General features: G+C 50.2%; 1 protein-coding gene across 4 annotated transcripts in view; it reads left to right on the forward strand.

Annotated features, from left to right (window-relative positions):
- Nucleotides 1-10857: 10857 nt before the first annotated feature.
- LOC121058135 (Golgi integral membrane protein 4-like) overlaps nt 10858-14119 on the forward strand; it is a 30966-nt gene continuing 27704 nt past the window's right edge. For 2 of the 4 annotated variants that reach the window (XM_040533228.1, XM_040533226.1), the window contains exon 1: nt 12306-12927. In XM_040533228.1, the coding sequence (XP_040389162.1) occupies nt 12741-12927 (187 nt within the window). In that variant the 5' untranslated portion in view covers nt 12306-12740. Of the gene's footprint in view, nt 11073-11534; nt 11701-12305; nt 12928-13679; nt 13982-14119 lie in introns of those variants that run through there. The other 2 variants (XM_040533227.1, XM_040533230.1) reach the window with 2 other exon arrangements.

Consider the following 14119-nt stretch of genomic DNA (forward strand, 5'->3'; position numbering starts at 1 on the left):
TCTCGCAGCTCGGCTCATGCTGGGAGGTGTAGTTCCTAGTTCCTCGCCCCGGTGCCGCTCCTTGTTCGGGGGGGCGCTGACTACAAGTCCCGTGAGGCAGCGGCAGCGCGGGGCCCCGGGGGTGGGCGCGATGGGGGCTCCTGTGGTGGCTGGGGCAGGGCCCGCGCTGGGCCCCGCTCCTCAGGGTCCTGTCACCTGACCTCATGGTCTCCTCACCTCATGGTCTCCTCTCCGAGCCCCTGCCCCTGCCGCGTCTGAGTTCTGTGCCTCAGATCCCTTCATAGCGTCGAGAATAAACACTGGGGGTCGTCTCTGCCCAAGCAGAATGGCCATTGAAGTCCGTGGGCTCTTCTGACTGGAAAAAAAATGCAGTTATAAGGTCTCGGGTGCGTTTGTTAAACGTTTGAGTGTTACATTTGAGGGTAAGCTAGTCCGCTGTCAGGGAGATTTGGGGATTCGGCGTCAGACCCAGCAAGGTGCTGTGTCACTTGGCTCTGCGGGTGGTCAGGAGGGCTCGGAGAGGCTCAGCTTCCCACCAGGAATGTCTCCTCTGCAAAGAAAGGCAGCCCAGCTGGGGCCTTGCTGACACTCATATTCAAAATGGGTGAGCCTAAAAGCACGAGGTGTTATTACTGCATTGATAATGATTTCCTCCTCAGAGAGGCATGAATTTGCATTGCTTCTCTCCACTGATGACACCGGTAATACGCTCCTGTGGAGCTGTTGTCCGTGCAGCAGAGCCCACTCCATCTCCTCTTCCACTGCTGAGGCCAGACACCTCCTAATCGGGCTGTCAAACCTTCATGCCATGAGATCCCGCACTCACAACAGGAATATGGCAGCAAGATCATAAACCATCACATCTGCCATTCCCTTCCCTGCTAGCCCATCAGGAGGGCTGTCCAGGGCCCTAAAATCTGTAAGGTGGGAACAAAGACAATGGGCAGCAGCGTTGGCTGGAGCTCGTGAAGACTGAAGAGGGCAAAATTCTGACACAAAAAAGTCACAGTATTCTAGCAGCTACCATAACAAAGACCTGTCTAAAACCAAGCTTTTCATTGCCATTTGAAAAAAGCCGAAGAGGAGGACTGAGCAGTCAGGTCTCTTGTCCTCTGTGTTGTGTAAAAGTGGTGTTCGCCAGACCACTTAATCACGTATGTTTGGGTAATTGTGAAAATGTAAATGTGAAAGGGAGTGAATGAAATCTGACGGACTGAGTGCAAGGCTTTAGTTGGACATTTTATAAAATAGCACCTTCCCCTTCCAGAGGGTCCAGTACTGATTTTTGTCGTATTATTTTCCTACAGAAAACGTGTCCAAGTACTGTGAACAATCGGTTGCCTGCAAGACTAAACTAGACAACAGAAGCACCATCTGTGACCAGCTCTGCCACCTGGAAGTCTCATCCAGTTGTTCAGAGGAATAAATCTAGTAAGATGAGTATTTCACTTGGATTATATATTCTGACCTTTTTTTAGTTTATTTTTTTTCAGTGTGACTTTGTGGCTTTGGTTGTGGTAGAATTGTTTCCATAGATCTGGCTCTAGCCACATCAATGTCACTAGCATCTCTGCTACAATGTGGAATAGATTATGGAGGGAGAGAGAGAGGGAAACAGCTCTGGATATGGGAGAGAAACCTCTGCTCTTACATGGTCATATCCTGATTTCTCAAATATTTTGCTGGGAATCTCTTTTTGCCCACTGGATGCCGCTGTTACACAGAAATAGTCACAGGCTGCAGGCTTCTGCTCTAGGCATTTTATCTAACAGACATGGAAGGCCACTTCAGGGTCAGCCAATCTCCATGGATTTAGCTCTATTAAGAAGCCGTTCTTACAAAAGAGCTCCTCTTAACATTTTGCAGCTTACTGACATGCACCTGCGAACCTTGGGCCATGTGGGTAGATGCCTCCATGATGGTAGTATCAGCAGCAGCAATCTACAGATAATCCTTGAAGGTGACTGAACAGGACTTTCTAAAAAAAAAAGTCTGTTGAGGGGAAAACAGGTTATCCAAGAGGTGTCTTCAAGTCATATATAAGATGCTTTGGCCAGCATCTATGTCCTGCAGTGCCTATTTTGAATGCTTAATACAGGAATTTGCATGTGGAAAGACTGGTTCAGGGAATTCTCTCCTTAAAAGCAAAGCCTGGAAATGGCAGCTTTCCCTGGCTCACACGTTGCAAATGTGTGCTGAGGTTATGATTACACCTTGTGGCACTGCCTTCAGAGGCAATGACCTGTATAGAACAGAAAGGATATGTGTGGCTTCTGCTCTTTAGTGAAAATTGCAGTATTTCAAACCCATCTGAGTCTCAAAACAAGCCAGAAAGTGACCTACATCCAATACCAAGCTTTGGGAATTAACTCCGAGTAAGTTAAATTCCACATCTAGGTCTCTCCTCTGAAGCAAATGAAAGCATAGCCTAATAGAATCCACACCCTAGGGGAATTCCTCTTTGTTCCTTGCCAACAACTTTTAGCACTGAAAAAGAGCTATCCTGATTTTTTAACCCACATCTCTTACTGGAAGAAGTATGACTCCAGGTTAATACAGGCCTTAGGGTTTAAATCCTTGAGATTCTAACATCCAAATTGCTTCCTGATGTCTCGAGCCTTGGCCTTTCAGGAGCCAGTCTAAACAACAGGAGATTTAAAATAAGCCAGGAGTCTTTGCAAAGCTAATAGATGTGTATGTTAAAAGGACTGTGTCTGTCTTGGGACACCATCTGTATCCAATAAACATAAAGGCAAATAAGGTAACCGATAAATAATAGGCAAAGTGTGGGTCCAGCTTTGTGTGACCTGCATGGGTGTAAATCTGGTAACTCTTGAATTTGGTGGAGATTTTCCAGTTTTGTACTGGCGTAATTGAAAGCAATGTCGTATAATTGGCCTGTGATCATTAAAGAAATCATTTGGGCAAATAAGACCAAGACGGTGATGATTGTTTTTAGTGTTTTGCATCAGGTGTTTTAAAAGCTGCTTGGAAAGGTTTCCAGCACTCTGTGGAACTTGTCTGCATTCATTTGTTTAAAAATAATGTCTAGGGAAGGTGAAAGTAGTTTCATTGGTTCAGAAGAGGAGACACTTACCTTTGGTTCACACCAAAAATGTTAGTGCTGGGTGTGTTGGACTGTTCTGCTCAAAAATACAGCACAATACCATGAATAACTGGAAACAGTACTGGTAGTTTCTGTTGACAAAGGACATAAAGACTCATCTGTGCCAGATTCTGTGTTGCCATTACACGGTCATTTTCACAAATACAAATGAAGTGGAAAATAGAACCAAGAAACACACAGCATTTTAATCCCATATAAGCTGAAAGACAATGGAGGAAATGTCTTGCCTTCATTGTTTTACAATGAACCGGTGGACACAACAGGGTCCTTAGGAAAGTTAGCTCAGCTCCCAGCATCTCACAGAAATTAAAATAGTAGAGCATTAAAAAAAAAAAAAAAAAGAAAAAAATCCACAAAAAGATCATGCAGGGATGTCAACAGTGTGAAGGTTAGACAGAAACTTTAATGAGGATCACTGAAGGACAGCTCGTTGGCTAGTCAAGCTGTCCTCATCCGAAGAAACAGAGTTGGATTGCTCCTGTTTGCAAGGACAGGCACCCTTCTGTTAAAGGTTTCCTAGCTTTTGGCTGCTGCTGTCTGTGTCCTCTGAAGTGCTGATAGCGTAGACTGAAGCTCCTCTGGCCCGCTCTGTGACTCTAGAACAGCTCTTGACTGTGAATTTTAAATAGAACTATTTTGCTTTAGCTCCCTTTAGCCTATATATGGTGGCCTGAAAAAGATAAGGGGCAGTCTCACACCACTGAAGAGAAACTTGCTTATCAGCCTTAAGTGACAAGCAAGCAAGACACGTGGTCACTGCCTCTGGCTTTTGTCTTGCAGAAGAGAAGAAAGTGATTTAGTGGCCATCTCCCCGTGATCCCAGGGTGACACAGACTTGAGTTTGGAGCTTCTCGGCCAAACGAGCCTCTCAGCAGCCCGGCTGTTGAGGCATATATTCCTTCCTGGTTCTCACATTCAGGAAAGGGGGGACGGCGTGAGACTTGCTGGCAGATGAGCCAGGCAATAAAGGGGCATCTTGAGAGCACCAGGATTAGACTCAGTTCTCTGCTGCTTTTAAAAATATATAAGGAAAGATACAGATAGAATTGGGGCGTAAATAGAACTAAGAGCTACTAAAGGGGCCCTGCTTGACACTTGTTTGGCTGAAGTTCTCTGACCATGTGTGCTTGCACAGTCCGCTGACTCACTGAGCTGGCAGTCCTTCGCCATCCTGCTTTTTGCAGCCCAGTCACTGATAAAAAGCACCAGAGGCAGCCTGGATCTTCATACATCAAATTGAAATCTCAGGGGGAACTTTAAAACACTTGCTAAGAAATTCTGCAAAGAATATGCTGGATGGAGCCTGCCATCAATAAGGCAAATGGCAAATAAATATAATGGTGTCATGTATTCCGCCTGGGGACAAAGCTGGGTAATTGTTCTGCCATGGTGTGCGGAGAAGCACTCTTCTCTGCTTCTGAATTTCATCCAGTTCCCTGGAGCCCTATAAAAAGCAGTCTCTGCCTCAGTTTCATCTGTAAAACGAGAAGAGGAGGATCTATCCTCTTATCCCGTGCACCTCACCGAACCAACGTTGCGTCAGGATCCGATCCCCCTGTACTGCTGTGGAGTACTACGGAAGAAGTGATGCGTTGGGTCACAGCTCTCCCGTCGGCGATGTATCAGCACTGGCAGTAGATAAACCAGAATTCTGCAGAGAATAAAAAGAAGGGAAGAACATGAAAACAGAGAGGCAGTGACTCTGCCAGAGCTGCTGGGTCAGCCACCCAGAACAATCCCATCTTAGCAAAGCACGTCCTCGCCGCTCCCCGTGTCCAAGCAGCAATGTGGTCTTGGCAACTTGCGAGTTAACAGAGGGGGCATTGCTTGGCCGGTTAAAGGAGCAGCCAAATGGGCTTGCTGGTACCTGGGGACCAGTTTCACACTTCCCTAAAAAAGGCGTTATATACAGAGAAGAATTAAGAGTAGTTCTGCTGCTCAGGTGACAAACTGGGGACTTCTCCCTGTGTGAGCGGTCGGTATCAGCCCCTGTGGTGCCCTCAGTGCAAAATTCCTCTGACTACACTCTTCTGGGGAGGGCACAGGCTGGGTGGCCTCCCTCTTGTCATGGAAACAGCCGTAGTTCGTCCCAACAGTGCTCCAGCCTCTGGCTAGCAAGCAACCACCTGCCTGCCAGCTGTGCTGCAGTGATGCCGTCTGGAGAAGGATGCTCTGAAGCCGGTCCTACAGAAGGTGTGTGCACCAGCGCTGCCTTCTTGGCAACTTCTAGATGGAGGCAGTCCAGAGCCCCTGGCAGCTGTGGATGCTGTGGTGCTGCAAGTTCCTGTGGCTGGGTGCTGGATGCTCACTCTAAGCAGCGGCTGGTTCCTCGCTCGTTAGGACTGATGCGTTATCTGCAAGTGCTACCTGCGTGTGCCAGCAGTTCAGTTCTGCTGCTTAAAGCCCATCTGAGGTTCCCTCTCCCTACAGTGGCTGCTGTAGACATATCTAAGTCAAACTCCCTCCGGTGCTGAGCACCACTGAAAAATAAGGAATACTGGACCTGTCTGTTTCATCCAGTCTTCCGGCCTTTGCTGTGTCCCAGGAGTGCCAGGTGGAAGACTGGTGGAGGTCTGCGATGGCTCTGTGCCCGCAGCCCAAGGTGGAGTGGAAGGGTCCGACGAGGAAACTCTTAATGAATTGCCAAACGGTGAGTTCTTCCCCTGCCTTCCATCCCACCCACGTCAGCAGATGCACACCTACAGACGAGAGGGAGGGCCGGATGATAAAAACAGGCAAATGGTCATTCAGTTGCTTCCTCTATTTCTACCCCTAGTGTTAGAGGATTTCAAAATCAGCAATGTTTTCTCAGCCTTTCCTCTTTAACACAGTTAATTTGTCATGCTGGCTGAATATGGCATATGGAATTCTGTAAGGGAAGTCTGTCCGTGCTGCTATAATTAGCTAGCAGTGGTAACAGCAGGCAGCTTTGCCTCTTTATTATCTTAAGATTCACAGTGCTCTATTATGGCATGAATTTCTACCACATCAGAATGCTAATGCTTGGGAAAGCCTGGGAGTGCAGCATCTTGCAGCATTAATGTAGCCTTCGATATCCCAAAGTGATCCCGAGTGTGACTTCAGTAAGTCAGTGGGATTACACCAGTGATGTATCCAGTCCTTGCTTTGTTTTCCCAGCCACAGAGCAGAGAAGGAAACTAAACCTCCTTTTCTTTTTTTTTTTTTCTTTCCCGCTGCTGCAATTACTTAAGCAACTTTTTCATGTACCTGAGGTCAAGTTCCGCGTGGCTGTAAATGAACGTTTGGCATTGAACCTCCCTGCTCCAAGGGGAACGAGGTCCTTCTGCCTCTCTGGCTGTACTTAGTATGCTGCGTACACAATCTCTGTATGAAATAGTTCTCTTGCTGCAAATGTTGCCAAATCCTTTCTTAAAACTGTGTCCATTTTTAAAAGTAAACACAGGCAAAGCAACAACGCCTTTCCAGTCTTTAACGAAGGCTTGGAGCCCGTTGCAAGTCCAGGTTTAGAGATCTTTGCAAGCGCTGGATTTGCTTGTGCAGCAGCTGGAAACCCAGGCCATGAAATCCTCGTGCTGCTGCAGACACTGAGAGACTTGTCAGAGGGGACGCTACTGCCTGAGCGGGTAAATAAGCAAGGAGCAAGGAAATAGGGGAGTAACTGGAAGGGTTTCAAAGAGAAAAAAGCTTGAGTATCAGGATCATTGTCCAGTGCTGTGTTCCTCAGGGTGCTGGACAGTGCACTGTCACACTAGCCATTAACAGTCCTTCCTCGTCTGGACAAGAGGGGCTTGAATTCGTTTGCCCCAAAGGGGCTTTTCCAGTTTCTAAATCACATAAACAGAGCCTGCAGAGTCACTTTCCGTGAGGTTTGTTACTTAGCGTTACATAAGAAAGAGAGTTTATGTGACTGTAATTGCTCCTTGAGGTTGAGTTTGCAGGCAGTGCTGGCTAGAACATGCATTTTCGTGCAAGAGCTGAGTGCCTGCATGCCAAATTGGCTGTGTGTGTGTACAGCCACAGGATCTATGAGAGTAACAGGCACTTCTGCAGATTTTATCTCCAAATACGGCCTCTGGTATTAGTGCAGGGAGGCAAATGGGCAATAATGCTTTGAGACTTCTGGGCTGGTCAGACAAGTAGGGCTGGAAATACAGGCAGGTAACAATTTTTCATATTTAGAGGTCTTTCCGTAACTAGTTTAGTGTCAACTTGATTGTTGGCCATGGAGAGACTTTTTGACAGCTTAATATAGAACAGGAGCTGATTTCCATTTCTATCGCTCCATGTCTTGGTTGTTCTCCAGGTTGAATTCTTGCTATCAAACATCCATCCCGTGCCAGCTGGGGGCGCACACCTGGAAGGAGGCTGCTGAAGACAGTCACCTTAGAAGGATTCGCAGCTAGCCACAGTGGAGCGATTAATGAGATCCTCTTCTCACTGCTCTGCAATGTGGGCTTCAGACTCAACAAGGTATTTTCCTGCCAAAAAACACTTGGACCAAGTTCCCGTTATCTAGGTGCAGGACAAGTGGGGCACAATAACATTTGCAAAAGCAAATACCTGTGTTACACCACCAGCTGGGCCCCAAAGGCATGAAGCTGCAGAGCTTTGGGCCGGCCCCGGCAGCCCTGGAGGGTTTAGCAGTACAATGGGTCTTTGTCCCCTGGGGAAAGGAGGGCGGATCGGTGGTAGAGCCCCGTGAGGGAGGCGGAGGCGAGGTTAGCAGCACCTACAGAAACAAACAAAACCCCCTTTGCCAGCTTGCTATTGTTTTCTGGCAAACTGCATTTCTATTACCTTTCAGAGTTGGAATGTTCCCTGGCTCTAATAACGATGCTGTCAGCACCTTGGTAAGGCAAGAAAAACTTGGTGCAAAACCACTTCTTGTGCACTGCAGAAACTGAAACAAAGCAGCGACAGTCACAGGGCTCTAACTGTATTATGATGCACTTTCTAGAGAGGATATGCTCTTTGCCCCTTCTTGTTTCATCCCTGTGAAACCAATCCTCATTGGTTTTGCTTAAAAAGGAACCCAAATGCCAGGTTCAGCGAAGCTTCCTCTCGCTCAAGGCAAGGTGCCCTCTTTGCAGGAACCAGTCCGAACTGTGAAAGAGGATGTCGAGTTAAGAGGTGCTTTCTTTTTCCAAAGGAATTAAGATGCAACAGTTCATGTTGTGGATCTTTATTTTCACTGTAAGCGCTTGGAATATAGATTTTTTGAAAGAATAATGACTTCCTCCAATAATCCTTTGATGCTGGGAGCTGATGTTTTAAAGAAAGTAGCAAGCAACATGCCAAAATATGCAGACAGCAACCATTTCCTGCTAGGGTTTTGATGGGTGCTTCTCAGTAGAAAAAAATGAAGACAACAGCTGGAGAGCCGTGGTCTTACTGGAGGACCAGGAACGCTGCTGTACCCTAAACCGGGGTTGAGGTGTGATCGTTCAGGGCCTCAAGGAGCTTACCTGCTCTGTGCTTTGATTGCTCTATGCTGAAAATACGTGCTGTGGTCTAGAGGTTGCCAACAGCCTTTACAGGTGGGTGGTAGCTTTCTGCTTGTGTCGCCTGCTGCCTGCGTTGATGCTGCTTCTGGTAGTTGGTGGATGTAAGCCTGGAGCTCCTGGAGCTCCACTTTCTGTGCAGCACTCTTCTAGACGATGAGTTTGACCTTGAACCTCAAAAAGTCAGGTTTATGTTCCCCTCGTTCACTTTCCCTGTATTATGGCCATGCCCACACCTGACTCAGCTCTTGCACCAGGGTCTGGCAGGGCTGTGAGAGCTTCGGGGTTTCCTCAGATCTCATACCCTTACTTTTAAGCTGGGATGTGGCTCGAGGTACACACGTAGATTGGGGGAGATAACCGAGATGGCAGGGCCAGCGTGCTTTTGAAGGCAAAAAATAATGCAGACAATGCATTCGGAGAAATGGCCCCATGGGTTCCCCGGGCACCTTCTGCTGGATCCTCATTAGAAGCTGTCACTGCTTGTTACGGGAAGGAAGGAGAGCTTCAGCTTTCCCAACCCCTAGCGCTGGAGAGGCTGAGCTGAGAGCTGCCCCTGGGAGCGGTTTGATTTAGGGCGCTTTTCTCTCCTGCAGGAAATGAATTGGGAATGTGTGTGTGTGCTCGGACAGGCACCTCGGAGAATCGTGGGGTGGCTCGGGTTGGAAGGGACCTTAAAGATCCTCTAGTTCCAACCCCACGCCGTGGCAGGAAATGCATGACATGCAGACACTTCTAATGCTAGAAATTCGTGCACGTACATACGCAGACGCACACTCGATTTGTTAAACCTTTGTGCCCATCATCTCTCATACACTGCTCAGCCCGTGCCCTCCAATACTTGGGCACCAGATCCCTGCAGTGGGTCTCCCTGGATGTCACTGCAAGACCAGTGAAGGCTGCAGGTTATGGTGTCCTGCTTAGTCATCTTCAAAGGATTGTGGCCGTTGCCAATTTGATCGGTGGGTTTGTAAATACCGTTGTGAAACCGCAGCCCCTGAGCAACAAAGCCTCCCCCCCGTCTCCTCCTAGCACTAAGGTACATTTCTTCCAGGCGTCTTTTTTAGACACTTGGTTTCCCGACAGCATTTATATAACCTGGTTGAAAACACTCCCACAGCCGATTAAATGCCTGCTACTGCCTCCAAAGCTCTGATTAAAATGATGGAGCTTTCCAGGACTGTAATGTTTGTGCAGGTGGTTAATACTCACGGCTAGCTCTGCAGGGGAAAAAGTGGCATTTTTTTAAAGTACCTACAGTCCCGATGGGAACCGCTTGTTTTGCTCCGATTATTATTTTAAAGCTATCATCAGATGTGATCACCCATCAGATTAAAGAAGGCAAAAGGAGATGATCAGATAATCCCAGAGAAACAAAGGGGTTGGAGACGGATTTGAAGAGAGCTGTCACCTCTGGTCGGTTTGTTTAGCTCAGGGTGCTTCTCCTCTGTATCCCCGTGAAAACACTCATGCCTCGTGGCTGTGCACCTTTCGAGATGTGGGAAGTTGTAGCAATGTGCTCAAGGAAGGCAAAGGCAAAGGGCACATTTCAGTAAAAGGGCACATTTAACAAAATAATGCAGAAGAGAATGGCAGGTAACTATCCAAACTAAGTTTGTAATCTCATCCCGATGTCCCCTTGTTCTCTGGGCTGTTTCTGTTGAGTGCCCCTGCCTCCTTGGGCTCCTGCAGTTGTTTAGCTTCTCCTAAAAACGAGAGAAATCTCAGAAGAACAGCTGAAGCCGAGGGCCCTGGTGCTGTTTGGATGCGGAAGAGCAGGACCGAAAGGGAGGATTTTGTCCCTGCCTGCTGGGACGTGGGCTCAGCTCACAGCCTGTGGGGGTTCCACTAGCAGGCCACGCAGCACAAACACGCTGGCAGAGCAGCAAACCCTTTTGCTCTCTGCTGGGGCTGCTCTGTTCCTCTGGCCCTGGATCTGGTACAGAAATGTGGAGCTAAATCCGTAAGTGAGTTTGTTACAGTGGTAGAGAAGTGCTGGATCGCAGCAACTTCGTCAACCAAAGCCCTCTCGGATCGCCGTTCCCTAAATCAGGATTTTAACCTTTTCCAGAGTCCTCTCTGTCAAAACCTCAGGAATCCCCAGTGTTTCTCAGGCAGGAACCAGCACATGAGGAAGTAATTAATGAGAGCAGGCAAAAAAAAAAAAAAATAAAAAAGAATGTGCTGAATAGAAGCAAAACTGAGACTCAAATCCCTCTTTCCCCAGGCTGCCTCCCCAGTCCTCAAGACGCAGACAAAAGACATTCCAGCTCCTGACAAACAGCCTGGGGAGATGCTGAAGCATCCAACAACCCCCCCAGGACATTGGTGCCGAGAAGCAGTTGGACGGCAAGGCTGTGGGGTGCACAGGGGCTGTGCGGTGTGGGAGGATGCCTCAGTCAGCAACGGGATCACCCCGGTCCCACCTCAAAGGGTCTGTGGCAGACACAGGCAGCATCATGGTAGGGGGATTCTGGGTCTCAGAAAGAGCTGAGCGTTAAACCTCAGCAGTTTCACGTTCCACTGTGTCAGGCTGGAATAATCAGTTAATTCATTAAAAAAAGGTGTGTTTTTTTTCCTTCGGAAGCCGTGCCCGGAGCCAGGCCTGTTAGCCAGATCACCTGACTTCCCGTCGGCTGTCTCGCCCTTCTGCTGGCATACGCCTCAAAAGGCATACCAGATCTGATTAAAATGCTTAAAAATTGACTTTAAAAACTTAGTTACTTTGGATAAACCGTAACCTCAGAGGGTGCCGTGCCTCCATGTCCCCATCTGCACGTCTCGGAGGCAGAGGGATGCCATCCTGCTCTTTCCCAGCAGCGCTGTAGAGCTCCTTTGATTAACGTTTGTAAAGCTGCGCCTGACTCTTGGAGGGGGAATTGCTGCTGAAGCATTAATTGTTACGAATTTTGCTTATTCTCCAGATGCCTGAAACACGGAGCTTGGCAGAACTCCAGAGGAAGCGTCCCTGCGAGCTCCGATAAGGGACGAGCCAACCTGGCAGCGGGGCTGCTGGTGCGGGCAAGGCTCACCCCACACCGGGGGCCTTCAGCGCTCGGACTGAGCTCAGCAGGGTGCCAAAAGCAAGCCGTGTGTGCGTGTCGCGGGCGCCAGGGCTGCTCCCTCCTGCTCCTGCCCAGCTGCACACCTTCCCCTGCCAGGCTGGAGCAGGCTGGGCTCTGCCAGGAAAGAACAGCCCGCGTTAAGGCACGTCTTTAGGAAAGGCGACAGCTGCTCGGAGCACCTTGAAAACGCATCTCACACCCTTCTGCCGTCCTCAGGCCTTTGCAGGCTTGTGTTTTCCTGAGAAGAAAGCACTGCTCTTAAACCCCTTGGGGTTTGGAGGTTGTCCTCCCTGTTCGCCAAGGCAAACGTCCCTCAGCTGCCTCCTGGTAGCAACAGGTGCCCGCGGTGCAGAAAGGGGAGCGGAGAGCAACCGGGGGCAGCGGGTGGCTCAAGCTGCTTTGGGGTGGAGGTGCCATGCTGGCTCCCCGTGCCCCCGGGGTGCTGAGGGAGACCCTGAGGGAGACCCCCAGGACATTGGGGGGCTCCCCGGGCAGCCCCCCAGCCCCTCTGGCGGCCCCGGGGCTGCGGCTTCCCCTCGGCATCCGCCGGCAGGCGGGGAGGAAAGCGGAGGGAGGGAGCGGGAGCACTCCTCAGCCCACGGCTTATTTTTTCCGGTCGGTGCTGGAGAGGGGGAGGTGGGACGAGCCCAGCGCCACGGCTGCCCCCCCTCTCGTCCTCCTCCTCCTCCTCCTGCAGCACATGGGAAGCAAAAACTTTCTCTCCTCCTCCGCAGGGTCCCCCCGGCAGCCCCCCGCCGCCTCCCGGGCCGGACCCCGCGGCGGTTCGCAGCTGAAGGATGCGGCTCTGCTCGGCCAGCGGCGATCGCCTGCGCTCCTCTCCCCCGGGCGATGAGGAATAACCCGCTTCTGGAGCATCCTCTGCTGCTTTGAGGGCTGGGGAGGAGCGGATTGAGACTTGGATCGAACCTGGCAGAGGGTAACCGAAGGGATTTGTGGAGGAAAGGAGCTGTCTGCGGGGAAAAAAATTAAAAAAAAAAAAAAAAAAATCAGATGCTGTAGCAACACCAGGGAGGCAGCGCTGCATTGCTTTGCTTCAGCCCCATCATGGGCACGGGCATGTGCTCGAGGAGGCAGAAGGGGCTCCTGCAGACCGGGTTTTGCCTGCTGGCAGTGGTGTGCTTAGGCTCGGGAGTTTTCCTGTACCATCACTTGCAGCAGAAGGTGAGGAGTGCCGAAGCCCTGGCCCAGAAATACAAGCAGCAGCAGGAAGCGCTGTCTGCCCAGCTCCAAGGTGAGTGACTGGCTGTGTCCGTGCCTTCCGAGCTTCCTTTGCTTCCCCGCAGCCCAGTGACAGGCGGGGAGCGTTTGTGGAGTGAGGTTTGACTTCTGAAGGGCTCTAGGAAGATGTCCCCTGTTTCTTTCCCCCCCCCCCTTGCTTTCTGGAGTTCCTCAGCCTGGAGTCTGAATTGCTGCACACAGCGGCAAGGGGACGGCGTGTGCTGGGGTGGGGAGTTCAGCTGTGTCCTGCCTAGCTCAGATCTCCCCACAGCTCCCTGTGGCTAGTCCTGCATGGATCTAAATGTGAAGCAGTAAAAATACAAACAGGGCTTGCGTAGACTCGTGGGGCAGGCTCCGAGACCTGGCTGTGCTCTCTGGCCAGGACCAGAAAGTGAATAAATAGGCAGGGGGCCCTCTAGTAAAGTTTGTTGTCGTGCTGTCTGTTACCTTTGTGAGAAAATAAACCCATCTTCTCAAGAGATCGGTCTGTGACTCCTGCCAGCTTGTTTGGGGCTGATTGGAAGCTCGGTGCTTAGAGCATCTTTAAAAAAATAAATAAAAATCAGGGGAGGCAATGAGTTGGCTTTTTGAGCCCCCTTACCCGCTCCGGGCTGTTGTGGTGGCAGGAGCGCTGGTTCCTCTGGCGAGAGCCGCTGGAAGGCACGCGTGGTGTGTGTGTGCCTCCCTCCCCTTTCTCCCCCCCTCGTTTGTCCTGCTTGCAGAGATGCCTGCCTGTGGGAGAATGACGTTTTAGCCGGTGGAGACATTCCAGCAGGGAAGGCTGCAGTCACGTTACGTTGTCCCACTGCTGAACTCTCTCTCCTTTGGCTAGTCTGGACGTCTGAGACTTCCCCGTCTGCCCGAGCCGCAGTGCCAGCACCTCTCGCTAGACTTGGGCTCCGTGGAGGGGTTTGCTGAGCTTCCTGCGGAGCAGCCGGGGAGGAATTCGCTCTTTGGTAGCCCGTGGCTGTGTGTAGTGCTGGAGGATGGGTTATTCTGAGTGCCCACAGAACGAGTCTTACGTGGACAAGATGCTGTTTGCATGTGGCTGGTGCTGATGCCTCGAGGTCAGGAGGCCGATTTAATGCTTTTTCACAGAGCGAGCGGGATTAGATTGTGGCGTTTAAATCCAGAGCTCTTCCTCGGGCTGGAATCAAGCGTGGGGTGTCTGTTATGGCCTCTGCTCACACGGACGGTGACGTTGG

The sequence above is a fragment of the Cygnus olor genome, chromosome 21, assembly GCF_009769625.2.
Source record: "Cygnus olor isolate bCygOlo1 chromosome 21, bCygOlo1.pri.v2, whole genome shotgun sequence".
Classification (NCBI taxonomy): domain Eukaryota; kingdom Metazoa; phylum Chordata; class Aves; order Anseriformes; family Anatidae; genus Cygnus; species Cygnus olor.